At 38.0% G+C, this 16,944-nt stretch overlaps 1 protein-coding gene across 8 annotated transcripts in view; it reads right to left on the minus strand.

Moving 5' to 3' along the window:
* The window catches only part of PTPN20 (protein tyrosine phosphatase non-receptor type 20), a 123,684-nt gene that overhangs the window by 26,701 nt on the left and 80,039 nt on the right, over positions 1-16,944 (minus strand). For 7 of the 8 annotated variants that reach the window (XR_007145485.1, XM_047826223.1, XM_047826228.1 and 4 more), the window contains 3 exons: positions 15,380-15,528; positions 12,042-12,132; positions 31-365 (listed from right to left, as the gene is read on the minus strand). Coding sequence is in view for 7 of the 8 variants with exons in the window: in XM_047826223.1 (XP_047682179.1) it covers positions 31-365; positions 12,042-12,132; positions 15,380-15,528 (575 nt within the window). In the remaining variant the exon portion in view is untranslated. The remainder of the gene's footprint in view (positions 1-30; positions 366-12,041; positions 12,133-15,379; positions 15,529-16,944) is intronic. The other variant, XM_047826227.1, reaches the window with a different exon arrangement.

The following is a 16,944-nucleotide window of genomic DNA, read 5'->3' on the forward strand; positions in this document are numbered from 1 at the left end:
CATCTAATACTGATTTTTTTTTAAACTTACAGACTTCCTCACAACTTGAAATATTCGGATGATGAAACATTGAAGTATCTGGTAGTTCTCCATGAAGATACGACAGTTTTTCAATTCCAAAGGCTTCTTCATAGAAATGGGCCAGTAATGGTGGCATTTGACAACTCCACCTTCTATCTCTTTGGTTATCATGACAATAACATTAGAGTTATTTTCTAAAACCATTTGCCAGAAGTCATCTGTGGTACTTGGCAGTGGTCCTTGAGCAGCAATATAAAAATACTCTTCTCCAGAATTCATTATTCTAATATAACTAGCATTGATGTAGTCTTTGTTTTCTCCAAGAGGAACACGTGTTGAATCATCTATCATAAAAACAGAAATATCTGGTAGATAAAAGAAAAGTAGGAGATACAATACACCCTGGATTCATGAAAGTATTTCACACTGGTAAATTCATTCATCTCTTTGACACGTAGAGAAGATGGCATAAGAGTGTCACTTCAAGAGTTATAGGAGTCCATGCATTTAAGTTCTTCCCTCCCCCAAACATAGTGGCATGACCTACAAAATACACAATGAGTGTTTTTTGTTTTCATCTGTTTCTACTAAATAGAGAAGGCTGCCATCGGAATCCAGACACTTTGAGAGATTTCTGTTAGATATGGCACAGGTATGATTAGGCCAAGGGAGTTACCTAACTCCTTTGAACTGAATGCAGCCAAGGAGGAGCCCTCTGAGGTGGCAAGGGAATGCCATTCTCTATAAATCCAGACAAGCTGCAAGCCCAGAGCAGTAGGGACCAGGATTTAAAAAAAAAAATGACTGTGATAGTTGATCAGATCCAAACCCTAGGATTAATGGAATTCTACCAATGCCCCAACTACATGATAGTCAACTTTTATATCCATCCTCAGCATTCACTGGGTGAAACAGTATGTAATCAAAGCAAAGGTATTATGGAAAAATGATGTTATGAAGGGGATTTGCTCCAAGTAACATGGGACTCATGAAACATGAACTATTGCAACAAATATGAAAGAGGAAGCCAATTACTTGGCCTACTCACAAACTCCATTGGCCCCAGAGCTCTTTCTTCATTTTACATAGACATCTGAACCTCTGGCTCAACCACTGCTCCCACACAGACAATAAATGCCCTCAGCAAAGGACAGACCTTCCCTGCCAGGCAGTGGTCTCACCAAGAGCCCCTCCCTATTACTCAGAGTCCTGTGGGCCACTTATCTGGCAAATAGGGTATGACTGAGATAACTAAACAGGGCCTTACACAAGTTCTGATAGAACCCTTTTCAAATTCCAACATAGCAAACATAAACTTGCCCTTGTAAATATGAATAAATAGGAAAAACAATCACTAGATATGTGAAGAAGGCTAGTACTTCACAAAAGGATACAATTTTTAAAAATCATAGCAAAGGTTTTCCTTCCTATAAGAGGGAAGAATACTTTAAAAGCTATTTTCATTTAAAATGAAATACAAAAAAGTTAGAGAGGGAGGGAGCCAAACCATAAGAGACTCTTAAAACCTGAGAACAAACTGAGGGTTGATGGGGGTTGGGAGGGATGGGAGGGTGGGTGATGAGTATTGAGGAGGGCACCTTTTGGCATGAGCACTGGGTGTTGTACGGAAACCAATCTGACAATAAATTTCATATTAAAAAAATAATAAAAAAACAAAATGAAATATGAGAACATTATTTTATTATTTAAAAAGAATAACATGTTTATTGACATGTTATTAAATTATAAAGGAGGTAACAAAAGCAAAAGGTCTTCCTCATATATGAACATATATACAAATACATTATATTACTTTATATAAACATATAATAATAATAATAATAAACCTGGCAAGTATTCACCAAAATACTAGTAGTGGCTATTTTATTACCTAATTGTTTATAGTGAACTTGTACTACTTTATAGCAGAAAAGTATTTATTTTTAAAAGGGAGATTAACTGTGTGAAAATCAAACAATCTAAACTAATAAAAGCTTGCCTTCAGATAAAAACCACAATTACTCAATTAAAACCTCTAAAGTGAGAAGTGAATAGAAAAACAAATTAGTGATTTAGAAAATTGGCTTAGAGATTTCCCCATGAACTCAGAAAAAAATATGAAAACAATGATAATAATGAGTAAAATGTTATGGAGTACAGAGCATATAAAGAAAATACATAAAAGGAATTTCAGAAGCAAAACTATGGAATACACAGTAGTAAGGAAATAGCTCAAGTGATCACAGGAGAAATGTTCCCCTAAGGGAAGAAACAGTTGTAGAATTTAGTGCTAACATGCACCCAGGCCCAAGCAGCATGTATGTATTCTGCATGCATCACCTCATCTGAACTTCAAAACGATCCTTTGAATGAGGTATATTATGCATGCTTTTCAGATGAGACACTTTTACTCAAAGTGGCTAAGTAATTTGTTCCCTATTATGCAGCAGTTCTTCTAGATTCCACAGTCTCCACAAGTAACTCTATGATCTGCTGGCCCTCAAGGAAGACTCAAGGAAAGACCACTTCAAATGCCAGACAACGTTACTGAAGACGGCCACTAAGACCTCAAGACTAGCAGAGCATAACGTCACAGAGATAGGAAGCAAAACTTCGCTACTGGATCACTAGAGGTCTTAGTGAGCTGTGCCACTCCCATTTCCAGTTCTCAGTTCCTGAATCCTGGCTGTGGCAGAAACATATACTGGATGCTAATTTGGAGCACATAGGACCTCCAAGAGAACACTGCCCCAGCCCTTTAAGGTACCACCACCTAGCTGGCACTGTAACTGAGTCTTCAAAAAGCCATGTCACTGTTCTATCAACCCAGCCGCTGTAGGAGGATGAGGAATATGTTAATACCAGTGAATTCCATGAGCACGAGTCCACTGCCACAAATCATTTGCCTCAAGGTGAGCTCCTTGGTCAGAGGCAATGCTGTGTGGACTATCATGACGTTAGCTAAAGCATTCTGTGGGTCTCTGGAGGGTAGATTTGGTAGAAGTACTGCATGCAAAGAAGGCAAATCCATACACAATATCTATTCTGTAAAAAACAAACAAAAAAACGGCACTGAAAAAAGCACTGTTCCTTCTGTGATAGAAGTAGTTCAATGTAATCAACGTGCTGTCAGGTATCTGGCTGAACACCCTGGGAAACAGTGCCATATTGGGGCCTCACTGTTGATCTCTACAGCTGACAGATTGGGCACTCAGCACAGGCCACAGCAAGGATGACTAGAAGTTAATGTTGCTGAGCCTATTCATAACTTCTATTCTTGCCAGAACATCCACTTTGTTCATGAATCCACTGGGTAATGCACGGGTGACCGGGAAAGTGACTGGTATGCACAGAATGAGTCATTCTATCCACCTGATTATTAAATCCTCTCCTTAAGTCACCCTTCAGTGAACATTCACATACAACACAAATATCTTCATTATTTTTGCCCATCCCAAGAGGTCTAGCCACATGCCTCTTCCTCAAGAACTCCTTGTAACCAACTATCCAATCATGTTCCTTCCAAGTCCCTGACCATCCAGCTAAGCCATGGGCCACAGCGCCTGACTGGTACAGATTTGTACCTCTGGCCATTGCTCCTTCCAAGCAAAACGGACAACCACGTATACTGCTCAAAGTTCTACCAACGAAGAGGATTTCCCTTCACCACTGTCCTTCAGGGATGTGCCCTCCAAAAAGTCTGTAGTGTTGCTGCTGTCTACTTCTAGGTGGTACCTGCATATGGTGCAGAACCATCTGTAAAGAACATCCCAATTTTCTCTTCCTCAGTCAACTAATCATAGAGAACTTGTCATGAGGCCACAGATGCAGGCTGGAAGAGAGGAGGTAAAGGAAAGAAGACCATGGACAGTTTGGTCCCTTCATCTAACTTACTTGTGCCTTCAAGGCTGGCTCAAACCCAACCTGTATCTACAACTTCCATTTGATGATGGAGTGCTGCTTTGCACGCTCTACTTTCTGGTTTGATGGCCTATAGTTAAGTGTCCAGTCTCTACTAATACCTCATAGCAGGCAAAACTGTTCCTTAAAAGGTGAGTGGTTATACACAGAGATTGGCAGGGCTTTTCTAAAAGCCCATGGCCTGGGCTCTGATTCAGCCATAGGGGCCCGCCAAAGGCTCAAAACTACCCCTAGTTTCCACTGACATTGCATCTACTGGATCAACTGAGCAACTTGTACAGCAGCCTGGACTTGTAGAACTTGCACTTGTCCTGGGCCCCACTCAAAACCCATATTAGTAAAGGAGCCAGGGTAGCACACTGAAATGAGGAATCTACTGTCTCCAAAGTCCAAAGAGGTTCATGAGGCATTCTACCTCTTTGGGCTATAGGAGAGGCCAGATGCAACATATTACCCTTCTCCTTAGAAGGGAATATTTTTATATTCCCCAACCACTGGACCTCTAGAAATTTCAAAGAGATCGAATTTTTGTTAGATTCATTTTCCACCCTGTGACACACAAATGTCTTACTGGTAAGTCTGGAGTAGTTAATTGCTACTCCTTATTCCCTAGATTCAATCAGCATAATGTCATCAATATAATGGACCAGTATAATGTCTTAAGTAAGGGAAAGGTAATCAAAATCCTTGGGAACTATGACATAGGGCTGGAGAACTGATCTATTCCTGAGATAGGGCATTGGATGTGTATTGCTGGCCATGTCAGCTGAAAGCAAACTGCTCCTGGTGGGGGTACTAACAGATATGGATAAAAAGCACTTGCCAGATCAACAGGTATACACTAGGTACCAGGGGATGTAATAATTTTCTAAAGCAATCAAATCACACCTGGTACAATGGTTGCAGTTACAGTCACCACCTGCTTAAGCTTATAATAATCCACTGTCATTCCCCAAGATCCACTTGTTTTCTGCACAGGTCAAATAAGTAAGATGAATGGGGATGTGGTGGGAATCACCACCCCTGCACCTTTTAAATTCTTAATGGTGGCATTAATCTCTCTGTGCTCTCTCAAGAACGCGGCATCGCTTTTAGTTTACTATCTTCCTAGACAGAAGCAGATCTACAGGCTTCCATTTGGCCTTTTCCACCATAACTGGCCTCACTCCACAGGTAGGGATTCTGCCAGTTGCTGAGTATGCCTGTTCCAAGTATGCATTCCAGAACTTCAGAAATAACCACAGTGGTTCAGAACACACCGAACCCACTAGGAAATGGACCCAAGCTAAAACTCCGTTGCTTATCTGACCTCCATAAGTACCCCTCTTCCTGGTGGGCCATGGTGACACTTTTGGTCTCCTGGAATTAGTGTCAGATTAGTGCCAGCTTCAGTAGTACTGGCAAACAAGACTCTTCAGCATTTAGGGGTTTGATGTGCCTATCTTTACCAGGACTTTGCCATATGTTCTCAGTTTTTCAGAATCCCATTCTTTGTCAAATTCTATGCCCTCACTTTAATAGCAAACACCCTGCAAAGTATGGAATTCAAATTGCAAAGTAAGTCAGCCATTCATAGGATGAGACTCTGGGTTTGATTTTCAACATTCTGAGCTCCATGGCTACAGGAGATAATGGTTTCTTTCAGGGAAAACATGAACACTTTTAGGTCATTTATGTGATGCTTGAGCTGGAAATTCAAATTCCTGAGACCATCCTTTTTTTCCCCTACTTGGCATAGCACAATTAGAAACAACCAGCCAATCTCATTATATTTGTTAGTTGACAAAAATGTTCTAAGGTATAAAATACACAGTCATCCAGACCTTGCTTCTTATAAGTATTTGTAAAGGAAAAGCCAATGGTGAGATTTTATTTATCTCTGTTACCATTATTACACCATGGATTATCACTGCTCTCTTTACTACTAGAAATAGAGTCATTAGTGCCTTTAAATTTTATCAGAGTAGGAAATCAATTCATAAAACTCATCCTTAATATTCTGTTCCTCTAGAATCATTCTTGGTACCAAAATTTATATTAGTCAGTGTTCTCCAGAAAAACAGAATTGATAGGCCATATATATATATATATATATATATATATATATATATACAGTAGACAGATTCATTTTAAGGAACTGGCTCACACAACTGTGCAGCCAGTCTGAAATTTGCAGGGCAGGCTGTCAGGCTGGAGATCCAAAGAACAGCTGATGTTACAGTCTTGAGTCCAGAGGCAATCTGGAGGCAAAATGGCTTCTTCCTTGGGGAACTTCAATCATTTTTTCTTAAGGCCTTCAACTGATTGGATGAAGCTCATCCATATTAGATAGGATGATCTGAATTTCTTAAAGCCCAGTGATCTAAGTCTTAATTACATCTAAAAATACTTTTACAACAACATCTAGACTCATGTTTGGACAAATATCTGGGTAGTGTGGCCTAGCCAAGTTGACATATAAGATTAAGCAGCACACAAGCTAAAAATTTTAATAGATGATTGGAAGGAGGAAGGTTTTCTTGAAACTTAAATAAGTTCCCTAGAAGACCAAATGAAAGAAAGCAAGAACTAAAACTAGGTGGTGGGGGGGGGGGGGGGGGGAAGTATATGCAAAACTACCAAGAGGCAAAAGTAAAGAGGTAATTAGGAAAAAGATGAAAGCCTTAGAAAAAAGATCCAAGAGACCAACCCTACAAATCACAGGAGCTCCAGAAAAAGAAAAACAGAGTAGAGAGAGGAAGACGAATTACTAAATAACTGAAGAAACTCTCCTAGAGCTAAAGGAAGACTGAGTCTTCAGATTAAAAGGTTCTATGAATTCTACGTAAGACCAATGAAATGAAACATACATGGTAACATTTCTGAATTCCAGGAAAAAATTAAAATGCCATAAGGTTTATGAATGAAAGAATATGTTTCTTACAGAATAAGGCCAGGTCGCCTGGGTGACTCAGACAGTTAAGCGTCTGACTTTGTCTCAGGTCATGATCTCACGGTTCGTGGGTTCAAGCCCCATAATGGGCTCTATGCTGATGGCTCAGAACCTGGAGCCTGCTTCAGATTCTGTGTCTTCATCTTTCTCTGCCCCTCCCCCACTTGTCCTCTCTCTCTCTCCCTCTCTCTCTCTCTCTCTCTCTCTCAAAAATAAATAAACATTAAAAAATTTAGAATAAGGTCATGATACCATCGTATTTATTACCTGAAACACTGGAAGCTGGAGGACAATGAAGTAACACTCTGGAAAACAGTGAGGAGGTTCCTCAAAAAATTAAAAGTAGATCTACCTTATGACCCAGCAATAGCATGCTTAACTTTATAAGAAACTGTTAAACTCACTTCCATTGTAGCGGATGTAAAATGTATCTCATGTAAAATGTATCTTATTATAGTTTTAATTTGCATTTTCTTACTGATTAATGATATAAACATCTTTTCACATATTTGTCATCCATACATCTTCTTTCAAGCGGCCACTTAAATATTTTGCTCACTTATTGTTGGGTTATTTGTCCTCCTATAAAGTCATAGAAATTCTTTACATATTCTTCTTTTTTTAATTAAAAACATTTTTTAATGTTTATTTATTTTTGAGAGCAAAAGAGCACGTGAGAGCGAGAGCGAGAGCGAGAGCAAGCAGGGGAAGGTCAGAAAGAGAGGGAGACACAGATCCCAAGCAGGCTCCAGGCTCTGAACTGTCAACACAGAGCCCAATGCAGGGCTCGAACTCACAGACAAAAGAGATCATGACCTGAACCAAAGTCAGACACTTAACCAAACAGAGCCACCCAGGAGCCCCAATTTCTTTACATATTCTAAACAAAAGTCCTTTGTCAGACAAATGTTTTGAATGTGTTTTCTCCCAGTCCTTTGTTTGCCTTTTCATTTTCATAACAGTACATTGAAAAGCAATATTTTTTTTTAAATCAAAGAAGTCTAATTTGTTTTTTTCTTTTGCAATTTGGGGTTTTTGTGTCCTATTAAGAAAAACTCTGCCAAACCCAAGAACACTAAATTTTTCCCAAGTATTCTTCAGAAGTTTTATGGTTTTAATTCATATCAGTCCTATGATCTATTTTGAGTTAATTTTTATGTAAGGTGTGAGATAAGGGTATAGTTCATTTTTAAATATATGAAAATGCAACTGTCCAGAACCATTTGTTGAAATTATCCTTTCCTCATTGCTTGCATCCTAAAATTCAGATATTGTCTGCTCTGCCTTCCTTGCATAACTGTAGACAGCACTCCATGACATACATGAAAACGTGCTCTGTAAAGTGGAAAACTAATAGAAATCTAAGTCACTATCATTATTAGTTAGTTCTGAGTAGATCCTGACCCGAAGACAAGAAACAGAAAAAGTATTAGGCCATGACATGTGGTATGGCCCCACTCCTTTATTAGCCTTCAAAACACCTTTTAACCTCAGAGCTATTCCCTCTTCTGTGAAGTAGAAATTATGATATCCAATGGTCTACTTCAGGAGGATTTCATAGAGATTATATAAGATTATTCATTTTAAAATGCTTTGCAAATTATAAAATGCTATACAAATACAAGATATTTACTTTATACCTAAAAATCCCTGGGCTACATAATAAGGCCCATTCCTGCTTTGCATAGTAGTATAGGGCCATAAATATGACTGCACAAGCTGAAACTTTGCAAAAGATCTTAATAATCAACAGAACAAATTATGATTGTTCTATAACCTTTTCCAAGGCACTATTTCTTCTTAACTCTATTCTTGTTCTATTAGGATTTCATCCCAGTGTTACTACTTTTCTTTTCTTTGCTTCAGTTCATCTTTGTTGACCAAGCAGCTTTTGATAACCCATTTTTATAAAAGGTGATGTGGGCTTATCGCTAAAAAATAAGGAGGCAACAAAACTATGCGCTTTGCTATCTGTGCATGAGCTGAGTAACAGGTACACAGTGACCAACTGCAGTAGTATTTTAAAAGAAGTAAAAGAAAAATGACATGGTTAGTCACTGATCATGATGCACATCTGTTATTTACATATTAATCTGCAGACTGAAGAGCTAGAAGTGAAGTTTGTACTTTATGCAATTACTCATAGTTAATATACTGTGATCACTGAAATTTGAATTGTGTTGTTGGGGGAATGGTGTTCTTCACTAAACACACTAACTGAAATTTGTGCATACTGGAGCCATGCAAAGTGAGGCTTGCATATACTTGCAGTGTGCCAAGATATGTGAATCTCCCAATTAGTCTTCCCAGCATTTGAAGAGAGGAATAAATGAATTATTTTCCTGGCTTTCTTGATGTGATTCTTTTTGAACCTTCTCTATTACTTCAAAAAATGTGTGGTGAAGAAATCAAAGAAACCTTTGAGGAACCTGGGTGGCTCAGTCGACTGAGTGCCCAACTCTTGATTTTGGCTCAGATCATGATCCCAGGGTCCTGGGGTTGACCCCTACAGTGGGCTCCACACTGAACATGGAGCCTGCTTGAGATTCTCTCTCTCTGCCCCTCTGCCTCTCTGCCCCCCGTTCACATGCACGTGCATGTTCTCTCTCTAAAAGGAAAAAAAAAACTTTCTATGATTGTTACTTAAGGAGGCTTATCTGAGATTAAATTACACTGTAGTATAAGGCAGGTAAATCAGTGGGCTTTAAAACAAAAGTTGACTGAATAACAACTGATTTTCTTTTAAGAGAAAAGCAAAGGGTTTTACATGATTTTCCTTAGTTTCACCCATTGAACTTTTGTTTTGTTTTGTTTTATTTCAGGAGTAAAATTTAGTGATTCATCACTTATATACAACAACACCTAGTACACATCACAACAAGTGCCTGCCTTAATGCCCATCACCCATTTAACCCATCCCCCCAACCCAGCTCCCCTCCAGCAACCCTTGGTTTGTTCTCTAGAGTTAAGAGTCTCTTGTGGTTTGCCTCCCTTTTTGCTTTTATTTTATTTTTTCCTTCCCTTCCCCTATATTCACTTATTTCGTTTCTTAAATTCCACATGAGTGAAATCGTATGGTATTTGTCTTTAACTGACTTATTTTGCTTAGCATAGTACATTCTAGTTCCATCTATGCCACTGCAAATGGCAAGATTTCATTCTTTTTGATGGTTGAGTAATATTCCATTACATATGTGTACCACATCCCCTTATCCAATCATCAGTTGATGAATATTTGGACTCTTCCCATACTTTGGCTATTGTTGATAGTGCTGCTATAAACATTGGGGTGCAGTAGTTTTGTATCCTTTGAATAACATACCTAGTTGTGTAATTGCTGGTGCTATTTTTAACTTTTTGAAGAAATGCCATACTGTTTTCCTAATCACTGAACTTTACTTTTTGTATCTTCACATCTCTTTTCTCTTTGGTTGTCACTCTTCTTGTACCCAGAGTAAAGAGTTCAAGCCAGATCAAATGTCAAATGTACCCCATATCCTAAGACAAGCTTCTTGTAATCCTCATTTTTAAAGTCTTGTTTGCATTTGGTTCCTTGAGGGCTAACTGCACATGTAGGTGTAGGAATTACATAACTGGAACCTCTGACTTCTCAGACTAGCACCAAATTGTTGGTATTATCTCTTAAACATTACCCTGATTTCAGGAATATTCATCAATGTACTTCTGCACACTCTCCCCACAGAAGATAGCAGAATTAATATTTTAACTATCTGGGAAGGTACTCATTAGTCTATAATAATAAAGCTATTTTAGATCTGAATGAACCAACTAAACATAAAGGTATTTATCTAATTATGGCAGTCACTATTCTACCCTCATTTCTATGATAACCACCTCAAGTCTAGTGGGAGAAACAGGAGCATAAATAGATAAATAAAATATAATTTGGTAAATTGGGGAGGTCAGTCACAAGGTGGTATGAGACTATTAGAGAAACACCAAACCTAGCTTTGAGGAACACAAGGAAGGTCGGGCTGAGCTAGCTCTCAAAAACAGTAGGAATTACCTCAGAAAAGAAAGGAGGATGGGTGGTTCTTGCAAGAACCACAGGTTCAAAGGCCTGGAGACAAAGAGAATGAATTCCAGAAACCAAAAGAGGTTCTGTCAGAGAGCTGTGGCAACAGAGGTGGAATGGATGCCATGATGCTAAAGAGCTTTACCATGACAGTAACAGGGAGCCAAAGAAGAGCTTGGAAGGGATTTGTGTTTTAGGAAAGTCATTTCAGTAGCTGCTGTGAGTAGATGGGCATGGAAGCAGTGAAGAAGACAGACCAGCCGAGAGATGAAATCGGCTCAATCTAAGCAGTGGTTAGAACTGAGACATGGGGGAAGATTCTGGGGGTATTAAGGAAGTAGAATTAAAAGGGCTTTGTGACCACTTTTGAATATTGCACGTGACTCAAAGTTTTCTGGTGTGGACAACTGGGTGGTTACAGTAAATAAGATATAGGAGGAAGGAGAAAGGTCAAGATGGAGGAAGAAAAATGGTAAAGTAACACGAAAAATATTCTACTTTGAAAGGAATGCGAGGCATAGAATGAGATTTCCTGCCTAAAATTAAAAATGTCTTGTATTTTGTTTCTACTCTTTGGATGGCCTGAGACAGATAAATCCTGTGAGCAACTGGGTGGGAAGGAGAGGGGCACTAGCTTCACCCAGTACAGGGAAGCAATGTGGAGGGCCCTTAGAGAAAATCAAAGAGCAACCTCCTATTGCAGGGTAGACTGGCAGTTTTATTGTCCAGGGCAGAGGATATAAATAGCTGCATTGTATCCGTGTGTCTAAACAAAATGGCCAAGGAAGGTGGTTAGGGCTTGGGGTACCAAAAGTGAGAGGTGTCTCAGACTACTAGACTTTATATTTTGGATATAGTTCATGGCCTGACAAGTAGCATATGCCTAAGAAGAAGGTTTAAAGACTTCTGTAAATAACCCTATGTTAGTTGCTGGAAGAAGTACCTGGAATAGAAGACTTGAACTTGACCATGTTCTAGCATATTTAAGAATATGCCCAGGCCACCCACTAGCTAGCTACCAGAGCTCTTTGTCATGACCACAGGTCAAAATGCCTAATACTGAAAGCCATACAACCCACTTTTTATCTTTCCCGCAATGTAAACAGGAAAATAAAACCATTTTTAGCTTACATGGAAGAACATCTCGATATCTGTTTTTGTCTCTGTTGCGTAGGTCATTCCCAGAGTTGAACTCACCAGGTAGGTTCTGAAAATCTAAAGTCTTTAAAAGGTAAGAAATATAAGTCACATATTTACTACAACAAAAAGAAACAAGAAAAAAAATCTGCCTTTGCTTAGTGTTCATGATCCTTAAACCTCTCTCTATATGGCATGACCCAATGTTAAATGTGTTGTATGATAAGTGAAGTCAAAACCGCATTAAAAAATACTACATAAAGGGGCACTTGGGTGGCTCAGTTGGTTAAGTGTCTGACTTTGGCTCAGGTCATGATCTTGTGGTTCGTGGGTTTGAGCCCCGCATCGGGCTCTGTGCTGACAGCTCAGAGCCTGGAGCCTATTTTGGATTCTGTGTCTCTCCCTCTCTCTCTGCCCCTCCTCTACTCATGCTCTGTCTCCCTCTCTCAAAAACAAATAAACATTAAAAAAAAATACTATAGAAAATACCTCAAATTTGAGATGTCAATCAACAAGTTGTTTGATAAGAAAATGCTAATCTCTCTAAAGATGCTTTTTTCCCTTAAACTTCAATATTTTTACTTTTTCATAACAAAGCCAATACAGAACATTCCCTTCTTGGACTTACCCATAAATCTATCATTTTATAAGCAAACAAATAAAAATAACAGCAAAAAATATATATATAAACATATAAACCAAAAAAAATATAAGCAGACTCACAATTTACTCCTTGGCCCATGAAGGAATTATCAGATATCAATTAAGGAATTCTCCCTTCCAAAAAAATTTCATTACCAAGTGTGAATTCAGTAAACACTGATTGAACATTTAATACGTACTCAGCACTTTTCTAGATACTGGAATACAAAGATGAACCTGAAAATGTTCCCATCCTTAAGGAGCTATCAGAGCAGTCAGAGGGGGACCTATGAGATCAATGTACAGAGATGCTAGTATGATGGTAGCACTGATGACTGCCATTAAAAGTTAGTCATATGACAGTATGTGTGTGTGCGGAAGGCAAGGAGAGCGGAGGTGAGCAGGTACCACTCCAGGTAAACGGACAGGAATAAAGGCCCGGGGGCATACATCTCCTCTTGGGGAAATAGTGAATAGGATGATAACAAGAGAACAGAGAACATGATCTAGCCCAGAGGAAAACGAAAACTACCCAGGAAGGCCTTGTTTCATATACAAAAGAAGCAGAGATGTATCCAGTCCTAGTCTATGAGAATATTTGTGGATAAAGCCTGTGAGTCTATACTTTTCAAAAGCTCTTCAGTAACCCTTCGGTAGCCAACCTGGCACCACCAGTCTTTAAATAAGCGCTGGCAACTACTGACATGGCCGATGAGAAGCTAGAGAAGGTGTTAAGCAGTAGGATAGTAAGATTTTTACCCTTTTAATTTTTATGCAAATTAATCCTAAAATTAACTTGGGAAAAAATATCTGTAGGAAGTACTAGAAGAATTCTGTAAAAGAAGAGTAAATGAGGGAAGACTAGTCTGAACAAACAGTAAAAGATCCCATGAAGCTACACTAATTAAGAGAGTTTGGGGCGCCTGGGTGGCGCAGTCGGTTAAGTGTCCGACTTCAGCCAGGTCACGATCTCGCGGTCCGTGAGTTCGAGCCCCACGTCGGGCTCTGGGCTGATGGCTCAGAGCCTGGAGCCTGTTTCAGATTCTGTGTCTCCCTCTCTCTCTGCCCCTCCCCTGTTCATGCTCTGTCTCTCTCTGTCCCCCCCCCAAAAAAAAAAAAAAAGAAAAACGTTAAAAAAAAAAATTAAAAAAAAAAAAAAGAGAGTTTGGCAACAGCATATGAATAAACAAATCAATGGAAGAAGTCCAAGAATACATTAAAATGTATATATCACTTCAGTATATAATAAAAGTGGCCTTTTACATCACTGAATAGAAGTTTCAAGAGGATCTTGGGACAAGAGGATAGATATATAACGTGGGGTCCCTAACAAATACCTTATAAAAAATTAAATTCTAGTTGGATCAAAGATTTATACATTTTAAAAAATTTATACATTTTAAAAGATATTAGTAAGAAACATGAAATAATTATGATCTTAGAGTGAAAGGGCATCTAAAGGATACAGAAAACCCTGAAGTCCCAAAAGATTGCCATATTTGACCACTAAAAATTACCTCTCTTCTTACTAAATGTGCATGTGCATGCACGCACATGTATGTGTGGCACAAACAACAAGGGAGGAAAGTTACCATATAAAGCACATACAAAAGAGACAATATCTTCATTATATAAAGCTATCAATTGATAAGAAAAAGAATAAACAGAAATTGAGCAAAGAATTGGAACTAACAGTTCACTAAAATAAATATAAAAGGCTTAAAAAAATATGGAAAGTAATTCCTCTGTTCTCAAATAAGTGTCAATTAGATCATCAACAAGAAATCATTTGTCATGTAAGAGATAAGCAAAGATCCAAAAATTAAATAGCACAAAATACTGGTGGTCTTCCTAGTAATTTGTTCTAAAGAATACTAATACAGGGGTGGCTCAGTCGGTTAGGTGTCCCACTTCAGCTCAGGTCATGATATCATGATCTGTGGGTTCAAGCCCCACATCGGGCTCTTTTCTCACAGCTCAGAGCCTGGAGCCTGCTTCAGATTCTGTGTCTCCCTCTCTGTTTGCCCCTCTCCCCCGTGCTGTCTCTCTCTCTTACTCTATCTCAAAAATAAATAAATATTTAAAAAATTAAAAGAAAAAACAAACAAAAAACAAAGAAAGATACACTCGTGATGGAGTCTTTCATTAAAAAAAAAGGATACTCATACATATGTACAGGCATATGAAGAGGGGTAGCTGTTGTTCATAGTAGCCTAGAACAATCTAAATGAGCATGATAGGGGACTACGTAAAGAAAAGAAGGCCTTTAGAGCTATACAATTAACTATACTATGCAACCCTTAAAAAGAATGAGATTTTAGGAGATAGAGCTATATGTACTGATAATACATTTGGAAATTATTTCTCAGGTGACACATTTTTTTTTAAGGAAGGAAAGGGTAATGGTGAATAAAGTACATGCTAATGCTTTTCTGGACATTTGGATGACAAAGTTAATAGCGGAAAGGGAGCCTAGGAAGTCAAGAGAGAAAAAGAAAGATACTTTATCCATTTTATAACCTTTTATACTATTTAACCACTTTTTTTAACTATGTACACCTATTTCTTTAAAAACAAACTTAATATTTAAAAACAAAGACAAAGTGCTCAATTTAAAAAACACAGAAAAAAAAAAACCCTCTAGTAGTAATGTGGAAAATCAGAGACTTTTGTTAAAACCAAATATTTACCATAAATTCCTGGAGGATTTCAAATTCTGCTACTTTTTTCTCAAGCACATTAAAACAATCCTTGATGGTTAATTGCTCATGAAAACTGAATATTAATGGTCGAACATGAGCCAGCTGAGCTAGCTCCCTTTCAGAAACAATTTGTATACCTAAGAAAAAGAAAAATTCACATTTGTAAGTTACTTGTATGTATGTGAAGGGAGATTTTCTTTCTGTTGTTGTTTTTTCTTAAATAAAGGCACAGCCACCTATGGATTACTGGAAATTTGTGTTTCCAGAAGTGAAGAAATCTGTTACTTTGAAAGAAAGTATTCTTGGTTTGAAAAACCATGATTATGTACTTTGAAATTACACAAAACCCACTATTCTTGGAAAAACTGTTAAGTGCTATATAAATAAAAGATGCTATAGACTGAGAAGTGTTCTATTTAACAATGTGAATTGAGTATATGTATTGACAATTATGCACAGCAAGCATGTGCAAACAAGACTCGGATGGGAAAAAGTGAGAACTTTTGTCTTCCCTCAGACCAAGTATTTAACACCCCTAGAGTTTGAGAGGAGAGGATGTGGAGAGTCTAACACAATTCTCACTCTAAAATAGATCAAGGACACTCATGCACACACAGACATACACCACAAATACACCCCCCACAAGGATAGAGAGGCTCTATGTGATATCATTAATAAGACTAAAAAAATATATAATATATAACTTGTAACTATGTATTATATGCATATATATACATTATATAGTTACACACTTATAACCAATAATAATAGAAGAGAATACATGCTATTCAATAGTACACATGGAGGGTTTTTTTTAATGATGATGTTTTATGTCATGTTGACAATCTAGATTCCAAACAGCCGAAATTTTACAGATCATGTCCACTGACCAAAATGCAATAAATCCAGAAGTCAGTATTAAAAGAATATTTTTAAAATTTCAGAATTTTGAAGTAAAATGCTCATGTGAAACCAGTTCTCAAAATCTCTTTTCAAAGCCAAATAATACGAACAAAAATAAACACCAGCAAATATATATATATATATATATATATACATATATATATATACATATATATATATGTATATATATATATACAAGAAGCAATTCCACAAAAGAATGGGGATAAAAAGTAAAAAATTCTAAGAATGCGCACAGCCCTGTGAAACTCTTCTTGTCTTGGAACCCTATTTTAACCAAAAGCTCTTTGTAGGGGTGGAAGTGAGGGACTGTTGGTTGGGAGAGATAGTCACAGAAATCCTAAAATTTCTCACAAATATCTCTAACCTGAATATGAGAAGAGATCTAGGAAGCCTAGAGGGGGAGCTAAAGTTCTGCAAGAGTAGAAGCCATCTTGATCATCGTTGATGCCCAACAGAAAAATCTTTAGAGCTTCCCATGTATTCCAGCCTTGCTAGAACAAAAGCTGAGAGAAGGGAGAGAGGAAACGAAAGAAAAGGTAGAATGATTGTAATGGACACTGTTGTTGACTCTCCAACACTGATTCTACCCTGATGGTTAGTTAAAGCCATAAGTGATCATTCCACAATGA

This window comes from Prionailurus viverrinus, chromosome D2, assembly GCF_022837055.1.
Source record: "Prionailurus viverrinus isolate Anna chromosome D2, UM_Priviv_1.0, whole genome shotgun sequence".
Taxonomy (NCBI): domain Eukaryota; kingdom Metazoa; phylum Chordata; class Mammalia; order Carnivora; family Felidae; genus Prionailurus; species Prionailurus viverrinus.